The sequence below is a fragment of the Poecilia reticulata genome, linkage group LG6 (genome assembly GCF_000633615.1).
Source record: "Poecilia reticulata strain Guanapo linkage group LG6, Guppy_female_1.0+MT, whole genome shotgun sequence".
Classification (NCBI taxonomy): Eukaryota; Metazoa; Chordata; class Actinopteri; order Cyprinodontiformes; family Poeciliidae; genus Poecilia; species Poecilia reticulata.
The window spans coordinates 22,066,323-22,083,855 of NC_024336.1; the positions used below are offsets into that span (position 1 = coordinate 22,066,323).

Here is a 17,533-nt window from a genome sequence, read left to right on the forward strand (position 1 = left end):
RWTWMMAWTTTTTTTTTTWRRAATACATGCAAATCTGCCTACAGATAGACATTTTATAAATGCAGATTTAAACAGAAGTTAAACRAAATTATTGCAAATCAGTTTCTGAAATATTTCTCAAGTCTGGAGGGTGATCCTTTTTATAAACCCAGTTTAAAATATGATCATATCTTTTTGAAACTTTAACATAGTAATAGTAACTGGATTTTGATGTTTAATTAACACAAATATGAGTTTTGTCCCTTTTTTCATAACTTGAACTCAATATTTCATTTGATATATATGTAAGTTCTATGTAAAGACATAATGTACAGTATATATCATGACACATGCTCACTACTTCAGAGAGTGGCAGAAGAAAACAATTAATGATGAAAGACGTTCTGCCACAAGTTATACGTCATGATCAACAACATGTGAGTCATGCTGTTGAACATGCTGTTGATAAGAAGATGGATAGAAAAGAAAAGCATATTTTTGCAGCAATGTGTCACTTTTTGTCCACTTTATAATTACACACAGCTTTGCTTTGGTCCATCACATTAAATTTAAATAAAAGATATCAACGTTTTAACATAACACAGTGGGACAAGTACTTTTTAAGGAACTATACATACTTTTTTCTTTCATTAAACCTGTAGACAATAAGCATTCCTCCTCTAAATGCCGCCGACAGAATATTTTTGTCTTTATTATTTCGAACATTTCTAGTCAAGCAACACATAAGCTCTGCTGTATGTTCACACCATTGATTGTCTGATTCATGCTTCCCCTCTGCAGCTTTGTGTGCACTGGCTTGGTGGTTTGGGTGTTCGTCAGACATAACAACACACCATTGGTGAAAGCATCAGGCAGAGAGCTCTGCTACATTCTCCTCTCCGGAGTCTTTATGTGCTATGCCATGACTTTCCTCTTTTTGGCCAAACCCTCTCCGGCCATATGTGCCCTGCGGCGCCTCGGCCTGGGCACGTCRTTTGCTGTGTGCTATTCTGCCCTGCTGACCAAAACCAACAGAATCGCCAGAATTTTCAATGGCGTGAAAGACGGCGCGGGCGCAGTGAGGCCGCGCTTCATTAGCCCATCCTCTCAAGTGAGTGAATGCTGCATTCTGTCCATCAATCTGCATCAGCCAGAAGGATGGAGAGACACAGAGAAACTCGGTGACCTTAATTCTCCTTTCTTCCCTCTATTTGTCAGGTATTTATCTGCCTCAGTCTGATCTCTGTCCAGCTAGTCATGGTCTCAGTGTGGCTGCTGCTGGAGGTTCCTGGGACTCGGCGCTTTACGTTACCGGAACGACGACAGACTGTCATCCTCAAGTGTAATGTGCGAGACTCCAGCATGCTGCTGTCGCTGGGATACGATGTGCTCCTGGTCATCTTGTGTACTGTGTAAGTTGTGTTGGAGTCTAAGAAAGTGACCAACTGCTAAATTGATTGCCAATTCTTTCATTCTGTGTTTCAGACATTAGATATTGGGTTTGTGTGTTTTTTCTAGGTATGCCTTCAAGACCAGGAAGTGCCCTGAGAACTTCAATGAGGCCAAGTTTATTGGATTCACCATGTATACGACATGTATAATTTGGCTGGCCTTTCTTCCCATCTTCTATGTCACATCCAGTGACTACAGGGTATTTTCTGACACACGGAGAGGCATGCTAATGTGCTGAAAATTTAGATTCAAAACAAAACGGCTAATGTCTAAATCCAGAGTTGGTCACGTGCAGTTTTTGAAACAAAAGGAAAAGGTTTTCAATCCAAAAAGAATAATTTATCACACTTTTTGGCAAAATCATTTTCAATTTTTCATATTTTTACATTTAACAAAATAAAGTCTTCCCAGACCAACATTTGGTATTGAACTCTAAATGATTTATTCAAAAATGTAAAAGATTATAGGGCATATTCACACAGGTAATCATTACAGTTAAATGTTGGCAAACCTGACTTTGTGCATTGTACTAGGGCAAAACTAATTCTGAAATACCTTCACTAAGCAAACAGTGTTTCTCTGCACCGATGCAGTTTTTTCACTTTTAAGTGAGGTGTTATGAATGTATCTAGAGGAAAGCCTACCCATGTCTATTTATTTATATCTATGTACATAACAGCTAGAGCAAATTGCCTGATATTTTCCAAGACCATAACTGGTGAACATCTGCTGAAAGCTGGAGGTAATTTTGGTACGAAAGGGGAGAAAGGGAAAAACTGACCTGCTGTGCTGCTGGATTTTCAAAAAAGCRTGTTTAGGAATGTCACAAAAGTTAGAATTTATTATCCATCCTTGCAAAGTATACCCAATAATTTTGCCCATTTTTTGTAATCAAATAAATCACAGATGTTTCTTTTTGTTCCCACTTTCCTACAAGTTAGTGCAGTATACTTACTTTGACATGCAGCAATTTTAGAATCATACATTTTTGAGGACCAAATAAATTAAAGTGATGCGCTTATTACCTCTTTTTAAACCTATCTGCAAAATCMCTTTTGATGTATAATCACCATTCTGACATGATTTCTTTAGTCACATGTTACTCTTTAGGGTTTTGAGAAGCGCCTCATCAAGTCACAATTTGGAGTTCTTTGTATTATTTTTTTAATAAAAACATAAGTAAATTTCATCTATGATCACTTCTGCACCTTCTGTCTTTATGCATAAAACGAGCGTAACTGTAGCCTGTTTCAAAAATAGGTGCGATAGATTGATCCTCTCTGTTTTTATTACTAGCAGTTTCCTCAATCCACAGAAAACAAGCTAACAGTGGCAGCAAAACAGCTGCAAAAAATGTTGGAAATTAGACTTTTGTAGTGTAACCTCCAAACAATACTGAGGGGATCTATAACTTTAAAAATCTGTAAATACTGCAATGGACTGACGACCTGTCCAGGATTTGCCCCGCCTCTTGACTGTTGACTGCAGGAGATACACACAGCCCCCCTCATGACCCTGCAAGGACAAGCGTGTTAGATAACGGAAGGAAGAATCTGTAAATAAAGTTTGTTTTAAAGCTAAAAATAAATATTTAAAAAATCACTACTTTCTAGCTACGCCTTATTGCAGCTCCTTTTCACTCAGCTTGATTGACAGAAACAGTCAGGTAGCACAGGGCACAAACAGGTGCAGTGGCAACTTTAATTTGTAGCTAATCCCATCCGCAGATGTCCCAATTCTGCTGTTCTGAGGTGACAAACGGGCTCCGCTAAACTGCTGACACATGTCCAGACTTWCCATCAAAGGCGAATGAGTGTTCTTCTGAACAGCAAAAWTCCTGAGTGTACACCTACACACACCTTAAGTAGACGTGTTCACAAACACAGTCTGTTTCAAGGGGCATGAGAGAAGCGGTGCTGTCTGAGCTACCCATTTGATCCCTGAATAAAAGTAWTTTTTTATTTTAGTTTTTTGCCGTGTCTGTCCTTTTAAATTTGTCTTTCTCAGAAAAATAKAAATATTTCTAAGAAATCTTTCYTAAAGATTAGTCTAGTGCAGACATAATGGCTTCCCACACTCAGAAATATTTACATAAACAGAGGAGATGTTGAATTGTTGATTACTGACGAATGTGCTCAGCTGTGTTGTGATTTTACTTGCTGTAACACTTAGAGCAGTGATTAGGGGAGCCTGAACAGAGCATGCAACAGACACCTCTGCAGACATGTGATCAAGAGACTGGGACAGTACTTAGCATCGATTTACACAACGAACCACGTAGGACAAACTTAAAGTGAGCAGCGAGAGACTATTAAGTTTGGCTTTTGTGTTCTGTGTTGATTAAGTCTTTATTGATCTGTTCAGTAATTGTTATTCTCAGAACTGGTGTAAGGTGAGGAGATCTGAAAACAAGAGTTGTACTTTAGTGYCCTACTGGCTCTATTCGTGATTAGGAGTCGGATACACTTGTAYCTGTTTAGCAGCATTTTAATGTTTCATTTTAGAGATCAGTAAACTATACCGATGGAATAGGTTTGTCTAAAATAGTTCAAAGTGCCAGAAGCTTCATTGTATTTACTGCAACAGACCAGCGTTATTGTGAAATGGAAGGAACGTGGTAGATTGTTTCCCCCATGATCTTCCTGCCACCATGGTTAACCCTGGATTCGRTGTGTTTAGAGTGATGTAGAGCAGGAGTTTTCAGAAGTACATTCTGTTTTGCATGTAAGCCAAAGACTTCAGTTTTGTTCTCCTCGGTAGATTTACTAGGGTCCTTTTGAGGGAAACTGTTTGCACTGGATTTTATTTTGGTACAAGGGCTGAATACAAATGCATGGCTCACTTTTCAGATTTTAATTTTCTTCACAATTATGCACTTTTTTGTGTTGGTGAAATCATAATATGGTGAAATCACACTCGACTTTCAAAGTGTCAATAGTTTTTACACTGTGCAGTCAACATAAAATATTTAACTTAACAAGCATAAACTTTATTAACAACAATTCAAATGACACTTTTATCATTTTTTTCCAGGTTCAAACCACGACCATGTGTATCTCTGTCAGTTTAAGCGGCTTTGTAGTCCTGGGTTGTATGTTTGCGCCCAAGGTCAACATCATCATGTTTCAGCCCCAGAAGAATGTGACCAGCCATCATCTTAACCTCAACCGCTTCAGTGTCAGCGGGGCTGCCACTACGTACGCATCTCATGGTAGGTTGTTTTTATTGAGATGGCAGGTTTTCTGTGACAGATGGGCTTGTTTGGCATTCRCTGTTCAAAAGGATTCCATGTACTGAATCCTGAATTACTGGCACGGTATGTTTACTTAAAGTTATTGGTTTTCTAACCAATGTACTTTTAAAAAAAGTAAAAAATGAAACCCCAAAGTTAAATGTAAACACGTATTTTTCATTATAGTATTCCTCTATTTCACTGAAAATTATACAACAATAAAATATTACAGCAGATTTTTTTCATTTTATTGACAAATACCGTATGTTCTAGGGGAACGTCTTGTCAAACAGTGACAAAATTGTCATTGTTTGGCCACAATGACAGCAAGTGTTTGGAGGCTATTAAACCTAAGAGCAGCWGTCAGTCAAAGTGAAGGTGGCATTATGCTGAGTGTCTCCTTCACTGACAGTGGTCCCAAACACGTATCTAAAATAGTTCTGGAAAACAAAAAGCAGGTTAAAACMGAGCTTCTGGAGTAGCCCTCATCAACTTTTTGAACATCTCTCAACTGCTTAAGAGGTAAAGAATGTAAASAAACCAACTTTCTAGTAAATTTATCAAGACTAGAATAAATTTCRCATTCACACCAATGATAAGTGCATTTAAATGTTTGACTGTCCCTTTGAGAACAAAAATACAACATGTGGGTGTGGGTTTACAACTGTCTTAATTTGAACAAAGCTTTCTGTTAAAACAGAAATATTGATCATCAGTTTCTGTTAAATTGGGAAATATCAAGTTTTGCCAACATGATTTAAAACACAGAAGGGAATAAATGGTTTTCACAAACATTTTTACCATTATTTTTTGTTCACACAAGAAATAAAAAGATTAAAGTGGCAGAGTTTTCTCATGTGGCCACAGGGAATAAACAGTGCTGATGTGTAGGACATTAGAGAAGAGAGGAGASATTGCGCCGTTTGCGCACTTGCTGTACCTCAGGATGGAAGTGGCGCTTAAATTGATTGGTTCTGGTCTCAGAAGCAGTTCACTTTTTTTTCCGATGGGTGTTTGTCCTAGTTTCTTTGTCAATCAGTTTGACACACACTGCAGACAGAACTCACAGAACGAAGTACAGCTGATCAAACAGGCAGGAATAAAACAACATTCCTATAGTGAGGATGGTGCCAAAAATCCTGAGTAGTTTATTAAAAAGGCGCTTGAGGTAGATGCATTTTCTTCCTCCAAACTACACAGTGATTATGAGACATGAATAAGATCAGCAGCTTTCATGAGAAATTCMACGTGTTCTTAGAAATTTTACATTTTGAATGTTGTTCAAGTTTGAAGCACAAGGAGCTGTTTTCATTTTCGTGTCAAAAGTTGATTGAAAAAGAAAAGTAAAAATAAGAAACCAAGTAGAAGGCAGCCAAGAGTGGAGCCAAAACCCAAGGAAAACATTACAGTTTTTAGAGTAGTTGTATGTAAATTATAAGGCCAAAATCTATATAGTGATTTGTCCAGGGAGGAGGAAGAACTCTAATACTAGTACTAGGGCAATGAATGAGAAGTAGTACAAGATCAGATAAATCTTTATTGCCATTTACCCGCCTACAGTGTAGTAGTACAACAAAATTGGTCTACTGATCCATATAAGGTGCATCGTGGAATAAGTATGCTGGAAGTAAGCACTAAACTTTGATGTACAGTAGTGGTTCTTTTTTCTTTAATCACTCAAATTAAAAATGATAATGCTTTAAATTAGGAAAGAAGACAAGGAAATTAATCCAACAGGTCAAAATAGGAGTATGGATAGAACATTTTTTTTTCCTATCCAGTGAAATGTTTTTTACTTATTAATTATCAATCTTTGTGTTTTAATCAACTTGTTCCTTCTTGTTCGTAGCTTCTGTCAGCGCCCACTTCGTCCCAACAGTGTGCAATGGGAGAGAAATAGTTGACTCGACCACTTCCTCTCTGTGACAGCATCCAGTCCGCTCTCTAAACCCGCCCCTGCGACTGTTAGCCAAATAACAAACATTTTTCACCACGACTCTGTTTTACCCTCCCCCCCCCTTTTACACACAAGCACTCTTTTACACACACACACGCACAAACAAACACAACCACACATACTGAATACAAGCAAACGCCTTCCTTGTGGACTAGAACTGTATTGTTTCACAAATGTAGAAAGTGTGTAACTATAATTAAATTATTTTCTAGGGATGTATATACATTGGAATCAACATTGTTGTACGTAGAGAAACAAAAGAACACAAAAAACCTGTTTTTAGGAGGAATTTTTTGGAACCTTTGTTTTTGATAGCTTTGTTTCAATGTAAATAGACATGRGCTTAAACATGGTAGGGGGACTGAGTCCTTCCATCTGGATGCACATTTGTGGCTCTGCTTGCCTCACTGCAATACCCACAGACTTTTGATTCTCATGCTTTTTTGTAGTACATCATTGTAATAACTAACTGTGTATGCATTTCTAATGTGGATCTGTACATTTGTATATTATACTACTGACGGTTCAAACAGCACAATGTTAAAGGTCTTGTGACACTAGAATGAATGTGGGGGGGAAAAAAAGCTAAAACTGGACAAACTTAGAACAGCCAGAAAGGAAATYGAAAGGGAAAGGAAGGAGAGAGAAAATTAGGGAGATTCATTAAATTTAGCGATATATTTCTGTTTGAGAATATATCATTTTGCATCTTGATAGATGTTTGTTGTATTCTGGATCTTTGTAAAAAAAAATCCTTCTGTGGCTGTTTTTGCAGAAAAACATGTTTTGCTTTTGATACAAATGTTCCTATTTTCTAATTATGGGATCCCTTTATCTAAATGGCCATAATTCCAGACGTGTGTTCAGCAAAGCATCGCTTTTTCACTCCCACTCCTAAACTGCTGCGTCTTTTAAAGATTGCTGTGATGTATTACTAATAATAATGAATGGCTGCACTGAAAAGACAGCACTGCTAATGCTTTATGTAAGCCCCAAAGAACAAAAATAAATCAGTTTTTCACCCAGTAATTGAAGTGCCTTGCAAAAGAATTCAGATCCCATGAACCTTTTCACATTTTGTCCTGTTACAACCACAGACTTCAGTGTATTTTAGTGGGACTTTATGGGACAGAGCAACAGAAAGTTGTGAAGTGAAAGGAAATGATGCTAGGTTTTAGCACTTTACAAGTAAAAAWCCTTTAAGAAGTGCTGCATGGATTTTCTGCTGAGTACTTGTAGATCTACATTTAGTTGTAGTTATGGCTGCATCAATCAAATTCTTTGGGGTATATCTTTACCAGTCTTGCTCTTTTGGAAACTAAAATTGCTGCTCATTACTCTTTGCAATGCAGCTCAAACTGAGTCAGACTGAATGGGTGTCATCATCAGTAAACTKCAATTGTCAAGTAAACTGCAATTGACTGTCATTGTAGCTCTAGCTATATGTTTAGTGTTGCTGTCTGCTTGAGGATTAAGCTCAAACTAAGCCTGAAATGTTTTGAAGCCTCTAACAAGTTTTTATTCAAGATTCCCCTGAAATCACCTGCATTCATCTTCCCATTAAATTGACTAGCTTTCCCCAAYAGTGCTTACTTTTACTTAAGATAAGTAACAGCTGGATAAGTAACAGTTATCTCCTCAAAAGATCCTTGGACCCGAGCAACATATATCTGGAGCTCTTCCACTGTCACTAATAGCTTCTTTGAAAAGGGCTAAAGTTACTAATCATAACACTGAATTTTCACTGTCATTTTAAAATGACTGGGCGTATGTGTATGCCACACTTTTCAGATTTTTATTTTCAAAGGGGACCTATTATGCAAARTTCACATGTTTTTGTGCTTATATCTGAGTCAAAATGCTTAAAAAAAAAAACACCCAGCTGTTAAGTTAATGTTTCTTGATGTCTGGAAAATTTGCTGTTTCAAAAACCTCCCGATTATTAAGTAACAATAAGTGAGCACTGCCCCATTACAAAGCAAACCAAATGGAGCTCCAGCATGTTTGGTCAGCTGGTTTTACCGCTGTGTGTGTTGCACAATGGCTGCTGGACAAGACAGGTGTTTTGTTGTTGACATACCCTCCAGAAATGGTTCATCCTTGATGGTTGTGCTGGAGTCACCGCTTTGAAGTCTGATTGGGGGGTCAAAGATGTACGATTGCGCATCTGCTTTCAACCATTTTCGTGTGTATAAAGTGTGAGTGTAAACATTGTACTGAGGAGTGCAGCCAGCAGCACCTTATTTGTATTTAAAGTGAGAGAAGACCCTAAAACAGCTGTGAAAGGAGATCAAAATAGACAGAACTGAGAAGACAAACTCTCATTATCTGAGAATGATTTTGTGTAATGAACGCGTTTCGTACAGCTCATTGGTCTATCCTAACGTGTTCAATAAAGCAAAGTATGTCCACTCTAAAACCTTTTTAAACCTCTTATCTTTATTCTYCCATTTCATAATAACATATACTTTTATGTTGCTCTATTACATAAAATCCCAATAAGATATATATTACGTTTGTAAAGTCACAAGAATACTTTTGCAAACCACTGTATGAACATCACGTTCTTAATTTGCAAAAAAAKAAATAAATAAATCAACAAAGGAAAAGGGTGCATTTTGCTGAACACACATTGAATTTTTCCACCTATAGGGGAATAGTAGCTTAAGATTCATACCCCATAGATACCATCTGTGGTGATATTTTGAATATGGCTATGTGCCTTAATGTGCGTTTGATAGATTGATGTTGTTAGAGATCAGTTTTACACTACCAGCTCCAAGTATTTGTTTGGTAAATGTAAAAAAAAAAAGAAAAAAAAGTGGCCTCAGTATGAAGACCATGCCTCTCAGGCAACAACTTTGTTTTATGTGAAGCCCAGTGCCATTGATTGTTTGCCTAATGTAATGGACCAGTAACTCCGACAAAACACAAACTTAAACTGGCTTTCTCCAGTCTGACATAAAGAAAAACAGGGAAATTCYAAAAATGTATATTCACTCCCATTTCCTCCTCCCCCGTTTTTAACACAGTAGTTTCAGGTAAGGAAAGCGAGGTGAGGGGTAGACAGATAGGCTACATCATTAGGAGGAATTCAGTGAGTATTTGACTTGTTGAAGTGTGCGGTTTACAAGCTTGTGTTAAAATGTGTTTACGTTGGGAAGCACAGTGGAGCAGCTGGCTTTGGCAGTCCCACAGAGGCTCAGGAGAGGAAACAGAGCACATTCTGTCAGCTGCTGGCTGATCGCTGCTAACAAAAGATGTTAAGAGTAGAACAGATATCCATAACATAACATAAAAAAAAGATGAGGTCATTCATGCAGATGCAAATGTGGCAAGAAAGACTGTGGCCTCTCTGTTGGCTATTAATAAGATTGTTGAATAAATTCAATCAAAAATATGTATTAGGTCCTTAGGAGGAAACTTAAATAGCTGAAGACAGTGGAGTAATTTATTAAAAATTTTATTTCAGTCGTTTGATTTTCCTGAAAATATTTGTTGGATTTAGAGATAGTAGTAATTTATTAACTGATCTTAAATGTTTACATATAATATGCTGTCTAAAATAAAGTGTGACTGTTACATTTGATGTTTTCAACAGAATGTGATCAGAATCACTTTTTAAAAGCTGTTTTGTCAAGAACAACGACGGAAAGAAAAAGAAAAACATGCAACGTAGATGTGGGGAGAACTTTTAGAGATTCTATCTTTTGACTGGTCAGCATGTTTGCACTGCCTCCTGCGACTACTACACTCAATGATAAATGGGAAGAAATTTCAAAGGATGTGTCAGGAGGAGGCGACCTACATTGGGGTGTGTTTGTTAGGTGCAGAGTGCAGCGGGAGAGAGCGATGTGGCAGAGGAGAGGGATGCCGCTGCTGCCGCTGCTGGATTATGTAAAGCACTCCCACAGCCCAGAAGTCAGCAGCGCCTCTCAAAGCATCTCAGAGATTCACAGTGTTTGTTAGAAGAAGGTTTAGCCATTCACTCTGTGGTCCTGCTCTCACAAGATACACACCACATGACAGGTTGTTATGGACAACCACAACCAACACAGTCAATGCTGGAATGTCTTAGTTGTCAGCAGGGCTGGGAGAAAGGGTGATGAGTGGCTGAGTAAAGAGGAACAGAAGGAAGAGAGATATCTAAAAAAAAATAAATAAAAATGGGTTGGCGGTTCTGATCCAAGTTGGCAGAGCCCAATGAGATCGGGCTAAGTAAGGCCCTGTACTCACGGCTTTTTAATGGGCACACAAACAGAGCACTTAACCCTGATTCTCCACTCATTTAGTCCATAGACCAGTCCAAGACAACAGTCTCACACTCTTCTCTGACCCTCTCGCTCACAGTCTGCCTCACCCTTCAACCTTTCCCTCACCACCTTTTGTGCAGCCAAGTCGCCGCTCCGTGTGTGAAACTTGTGACCGATTCGGTCTCAGCCAGGACCACCAGAGCCAGAGCRACAGACTGGTGGCTCACACTTGAACTGGAGCKCTCTCCTGAAGCACATGTCGTGGAGGCTACTTTGGCGAGGTTAGAAAAGCGATGCAGGGGATGTCAGACAAAAGGATCTGGGAAATGAATGTTGGGAAGTTAAAATTGAAAACTCAGATGCATAGAAATGGCATTGCTTCAGCACTCATTACCTTGCGGAAATGATCATTTCATCTCCCCGATCAGTGAATCTGGAGACTTCTTTAATTGGTTTTCCTCATGAATATCCTTTTCAAGCAGCCATCTATTAAGGACACTGTTCCTCTATTCAGACCTTGCCAACTGTCATGTGCTTTTACAAAGGTCTCCATGCTGTAGCCTCCTTCTGTATAACAGAATGTGTCCCTGGCCTCTGGGCTTTGAAACAAGAAGGGATCTCAGGAGACAAAATGAAGCGGATGCCGATCTGAACTCTGAAACTGGCTGGTCACAAAGCAATAGATCCTGCGTTTATGAAATGTGCAATAAAGAGGCTGTGATGACATCATAATAAATACCATGAAGCAAACATCTGCTGTTGTCTCTTCATCCTTCTCTCTGCAGTGTTGTGGTCAGCCACCTTTCTGAATGCTGAGAAATGTGTAGGTAGATTTGTCTCATCAGCAACACCATCACCTACACACACAAACACACATAGGCTCTATTCACAGAGTTTACTGGCAAATGTTTAAAGATGTCTCTAACACTCCGCTTCATCTGTTCCCACAAGTAATGGCACTCCAATTAAACCATCTACTGGAGAGCTCCCCAGTTTTGGAAAATGCATGCCAGTATTGAATACCAGTTTATTAGAAAGGGTGATAGTAGTTAAAAAAAAGAAGTGGAATACAAGATAAAGCTGAAGATTTTTTTTTCTGTCCAGTTTTTGCAAAATCTTTGACTTTTTATATTAAAAAAGTAATTTTAGGAAAAAAGTGCAATGTTGATTTTATTTGTGTATTTTTATATTGGTTTAATTGTAGTCCTTTTCTCAATAATCCTTTAGGGTTGCATCATAATTTTTAAAGTTCACATAAACAGACGAGGGWGAAGTCTGTCCATTTAGCTTTGTAGTGAGCTCCCTCTGCTGGTTGGCTTGGATCACTGCACCATTCTTGTGCCTTCACTGGTCCCGGCTGCATCATTTTTAAAAAAAGGGAGGCAGTGCAAAACAAAGATGTTTCTCAAGGCACTGGAAAACATCTCTGGAACCTTTCTGCATTTTATGTATTTTTACTGGGATCTTATGTGATAGAACAACAAAAAGTGTTGCACAATAAAAAAGAAATAAAAAAAAATAATTCAGATTAGTGAGCACAATGACACAAAACATGAATTTTTGGGAAATCTGTGTCTTTTATGAAGCAAAAATATAGGTGCTTGGCCATACTGATCTTTGTTACTTCTTAAATAAAAAGATTTCCAGACTGCAACAAAATCCCAAATATGAAGTACAAGGACGACAGTCATATTGCGGAGAAAAGTGAATTTCATAAAATAAATTGTATCATTAGGAAATGATATTATGTGGAAATATAAGTTTATCATGCCATCAATAAGTCAAAGTTGGGCACAGAAGAGCCTAGCAAATGGACAAAGACTTTATTCATACAGACAAATTTGTGATAAAGTGGATTAAGAATCAATGTTCTAGAGCTGAAATGGTTTGTTAAGCGAGATGATTAAAGCAATCTGACTCGGATACACCAAATTTATCAGAAGCAATGGGCAAAACTCCATTCCTTCATTCCTCAGAGAGGGAAGTGGGTAATGAGAGACGGGGAAGACAACAACGGTCATCAGGCCAGGACTTGAACTTGTGGTAGTTGCATCAAGGACTAAGGCCTCAATGTACGGGTCATGCTTTATCCCTGCACCACCACAGCACCCAAAGACAATTCATAAAGTGTTAAAGGCAGCTCTACCAAATATAAAGGAAATGTAAGGTTTTGAATTTAAAGAAAGTGCTGAAGGCTTTGTTCTCTCATTATTTTGCCACTTAGTTCTTCTGGGCAATTTTAGCTAATATTAGTCCTGCAGTCAGTTCTGTATAACTGATTTTTAGATTTTGAATGCCCTGTACTTTTCCTAATCCACCAGATTAAAATCTTCTTAACCCCCTCCACCAAAGAAAAAACCCAAACAAACAAAAAAAAAAACATTTATTTACATTTTTCATTCTGCGGACAATGTAATCCGCAGTCCCACTGTGGATTACATTGTCACAGTTCCTTCCACTCAAAGAGAAGGCMTACCACATTTTAAATMAATGGGATATTGATCACCTCATTTGGAACAAATTGTTTACCAATGTAACTTCACAGCTGATTCGCTACTCGGTTAAAACACACCGTTGTCTGACAGACTTCTCCGTAGGTGAGGTCATAGAACGACTTTGAAACTTGGTAATTAAATAACATGGAGTCAATTTCTACATAAATATGTCTTTTATTTGACGCACAATCTCAACAGCTTTATATAGCATGTTCATTTTCAGTAATTTATCTTATCTCTCCACTACAATGTCTTCAACAAAGCAAAATAATCAATAAACCAAACAAACAAAGGGAGAAAGTCATWATTCTAGACCAAAGCAAACTGATGTGAGAGTCCATCTATGGGATATGGAAACACACCAACAGTCATTGTGTGTCTTGACATCAGGATCTCCCCAATAAAAAAAACAAAAACAAAAAAACATTACAAATAATTAAATAAATATACACAAAACTGAACAAGAACTCTCATAGGTCCTCGTATTACCCTGAGTTCTCCAAAACACATTTTCCAACTAAAGTTTGTGCCAGAAAATGCCATAAGTGTCTTTACACACCTGTGTCACAGTACTATGGCTCTGTTGTACCAAGCAATAAGGCCGCCATGATGGTGTGACTTTTTTAGAACCTGGCTTTACATGAAAAGTGTATTTTTTTTTTGTCATCTGTGCATTTGTACACACAGGTTGTGTTCCAGGTACCAAAGCTTATAACGGGGACAGTTTTAAAGCAGACCACCCAGTGAAAAGTGTTTTCCCTCATTACAGCTTCCGATCACACAGCTCTAACTCCAGACCAATGCCTTTGAGTGGGATGAGTTCAGCTGCACATTTTCATAACGCTCTCCGTTTCCCTGAAAGCAGAAGCAAAAGTGTTTATTCTGCAGCTGTCTGAAAGCTTTTATCACGGTGAGATGACGCTTTGTGTGGCGGTGCTGCGACTCTCACCTTGGACGCTATAGCTTTGAGTTTGCCAAGCAGTGAAGGTTTGGTATACACAACTTCATCCTCCATGTCTCCTTCATTCTCTCCCTCCATCACAGCACAGCTGTCAGCGACCGGCATTTCACACTCCTTGTTGGCAGACATAACCAGCCGGGAGTACTTGTACTCCAAGCTTCCAGAGACAAGCAAGAGAATAAATATCWGATAAGCAAGTGTGTCCAAAATGAGCAGCTAATGTGACAAGTGAGAAATGAGGAACAAAGGGGAAAAAAAGAAACAAGAAAGAGCAAAAAGCACAAAAATGATTAATGAARGCACAGTGAAAAATAAACATAAAAACTAAATGAAAAGGAAACAAAGGGAAGGAAGAWGGGTCGAAGGAAGAGARACGAAAAGACAACAGGAAACAAGAGTAAGAAGAAATTAGAAGATCTTTAAAAGAAAAAGGAAATGAAAATGGAAAAAAAAAACAATGGGAAAATGTCAAAGGACAAATGKATTATGAAGGAATGGTAAGCAGAAAGAACAAAAAGAGGAAAATGGAAAAATAGCAAGACGAAAGGAAAAAATATAAGATAATAAGAAAGACAAAACATAAAAACAGAAATTGATGAAAGGAAAGATAAAAAGGGAAAGAAAGACAATCTAAGGGAAAGAAAACAGTTGAGTGAAGTCAAGTTAGGAAAAAAAACAGAACATGAGGGAAYCGCAGCGAACAACAAGGATGATGAATAATGAACAAAAGGGAAGAAAATACAGGAAAATAAAGATTGAAGGAATCTCAAGGGAACGTTGACAGGTACCGTTTATTCTTCTTCCAAAAGTAGCAAGTGAGGCAGACGAGCAACACGGCAGTAAAAATCCCTGTCCCCGCACCAAGATGAACCCAGAACTCCATACCCTGACATGGCTCAGTTTTCTTATCAGGCAAGGTTACGCCACCTATACAGAGCTTCGGCTCAGTCCACACATACAGCATGTCCTGAGGCAGAACAAATATAATTACAGAATTACATAAAGCCAGGACAGGACCCTAAAAGGCACAGGCTTGGATTAAAACTATTGTGTTTCATTGTTCTGATGTAGATTCTTTAATATCTTAAGTTGAATTTGTCTGACTAAAGACACACACGCACGCACACACACCTGTTGTCCTCCTTTGCAGACTCCCTCTATCAGATGATAATCTCTCACTGTGCATGTAGGACAAGCCCCTGAACTCTCCCAAAAGAAATGAAAGGTGCAGCCATCGCATGTTCCTTCAGGGCACTGACTGAAATGGCCAAAAGAAGACCATGTTACTTCACCAGCAGCATTACTCTTCAGTCTGTAACCTTAACAGCAATGACAGAGGTCAGAGGTATTGCTGGAAATAAAATGCAGCAGCAGAGAAAAGCAATACCTCGGAACAGACAGCACTCCTTTAGAGCTCATATCGGGATTACAGCGAAGAGTCACCACTGTACTCCGACCTGATTCACAAGATGAAGTTCCCTCAAAAGATCTTAGGAGAAAAAAAACAACACAGAAGAAGTATACTTTATATATTGACTTTGAGGTTTTTAGAGAAAACAAAAAAACATTTTATATGACAAAAATACCTGAAGAAGAAGTTAATATCAGGCACTTTCTTAGACTTCTGAGGAAACAAGTCTGGTCTTGCTTTTATTCCTTCAAGATTATCATCTACAGTTGCACCTGAGCAAAAAAAAAAAACAAAAAAAAACAACAACATACATTGAGCCCTGCAGGCAGAAGGTCCTGGTGTCTTTCTGCATGGAGTTTCTATGTTGTTCCTGTGAATGTGTGGGTTCTCTCCAGGTACATCAGGTTAATTAGTTACGCTACATTTGTCTTAGTTATTAGTGGATGTGAGAATGGTTGATTGTCCTGCGTTTCTATGTTGCCCTGTGACTGAGTGGTGACCTGTCCAGGGAGAACGCCGCCTCTCACCAAATGACTGCTGTCGATACACACCAGTGGCTCCATGACATGGATAAACAAGTACAGGCAACAGGTGGATTGACATTATGAGCAGATTGAGTTTTCATTACACCTTCCTTTGTATAGGGGCCTATATGCAAATGCATTTCTGTTGGCTTTTAAAGGGGGGTAAAAAAAGGGCAGAAGAAAAAAAAAAAACAGCAATTCTATTTATTCTGACTGCCGCTGGTTTTCACACCAAGTAATCCAATGTTCACTTACCAAGAAAGGTGTCAGCCAGGTTAATGGACTGCGAAGAGAGCGCCGCGTGGAATCCTTGTCTGCTTGCTGGGATTATTGTTGACTGACAGATGAAGGTCTTCACAGCGCTGGRTCCCTCGGCTTTCTCGCTCTGGGAGCTGGAAGCCGACACGTCAGTGGTGTTGTCTGTGCACACCGCCATGCGATCCTTAAAAAGAAGAGAAAAGGGCAAAAGGAAGCCATCTGTGAACAAAAACCTTTAACTGATTGCGTTCATTTACACTCTGCGGGGGCTTTTCTGTGCACACCTGTCCTCCACACAGACTAATGTTGAACATGTGGAAATACTTGGTTCCCTTGGAGGTAAACTTTGGACCATTCATGAGTGATCCTGCTGAGCCAAGGGGACTGAAGTCAAAACTTAGCGTGACATTGCCCTCTGTGTGGGTAAAGTGGCAGTCACTGTAACACAGCCTGTGGTCCTGGAAAGCACAGACACRGTTTTTACGGTTAGTTTTCCCCTCTGRCGTCCTAAAATAGAGAAACAGCATGATCCATAAATCTGCACCGCTTACAAACCTTATCGCTCCGGCTCGCTGGCCCACAGGCTTTGCAGGCGTCAGAACCCGGCGTTGCGTGCGGCTCGAGGTAACTGTTGCGRGGACACTCTAAGCACTTGCTGGTGAGTGTGTCTATGTAATGTCCAGGTGGGCAGGGCACACATGCTGAGCTGGAGGGCTGGGTGCTGAGGGCACAAGCCCTGCAGCTGGAGGACACACCATCCACCGCGTTAGTCACGGTGATGGAGAAGATGCGCGCCACATCATTGACATACCGACGTACCTGAGGGAGCAAAACGGTGTCAGAGGTCCTCCATTGAACTTTACTTGTGAGACAAACCTGTATTATTATCATTATTATTATTTTTGTTGAGACCCATAAATGTAATATTTTTCTTCATAAATTTTTGTGAAAACCAAGGTATATCTTCAGAAATAAAAGTATGTGATGACAATCTCCCTCTTTAATCTCCCT

General features: G+C 39.0%; 2 protein-coding genes across 2 annotated transcripts in view; one reads left to right on the top strand and one right to left on the bottom strand.

The window, feature by feature from the left end:
* LOC103466706 (metabotropic glutamate receptor 3-like) overlaps window positions 1-8,495 on the top strand; it is a 51,288-nt gene extending 42,793 nt beyond the window's left edge. The window contains exons 11-15 of the mRNA XM_008412481.2: window positions 781-1,090; window positions 1,198-1,391; window positions 1,498-1,630; window positions 4,465-4,642; window positions 6,513-8,495. Coding sequence (XP_008410703.2) covers window positions 781-1,090; window positions 1,198-1,391; window positions 1,498-1,630; window positions 4,465-4,642; window positions 6,513-6,589 — 892 coding nt within the window. The 3' untranslated portion in view covers window positions 6,590-8,495. The remainder of the gene's footprint in view (window positions 1-780; window positions 1,091-1,197; window positions 1,392-1,497; window positions 1,631-4,464; window positions 4,643-6,512) is intronic.
* Window positions 8,496-13,522: 5,027 nt separating this feature from the next.
* Window positions 13,523-17,533, bottom strand: part of elapor2 (endosome-lysosome associated apoptosis and autophagy regulator family member 2) — a 12,966-nt gene continuing 8,955 nt past the window's right edge. The window contains exons 14-22 of the mRNA XM_008412465.2: window positions 17,078-17,341; window positions 16,807-16,980; window positions 16,520-16,706; window positions 15,916-16,012; window positions 15,717-15,818; window positions 15,461-15,587; window positions 15,118-15,296; window positions 14,318-14,486; window positions 13,523-14,223 (exon numbers count right to left, since the gene is read on the bottom strand). Coding sequence (XP_008410687.1) covers window positions 14,155-14,223; window positions 14,318-14,486; window positions 15,118-15,296; window positions 15,461-15,587; window positions 15,717-15,818; window positions 15,916-16,012; window positions 16,520-16,706; window positions 16,807-16,980; window positions 17,078-17,341 — 1,368 coding nt within the window. The 3' untranslated portion in view covers window positions 13,523-14,154. The remainder of the gene's footprint in view (window positions 14,224-14,317; window positions 14,487-15,117; window positions 15,297-15,460; window positions 15,588-15,716; window positions 15,819-15,915; window positions 16,013-16,519; window positions 16,707-16,806; window positions 16,981-17,077; window positions 17,342-17,533) is intronic.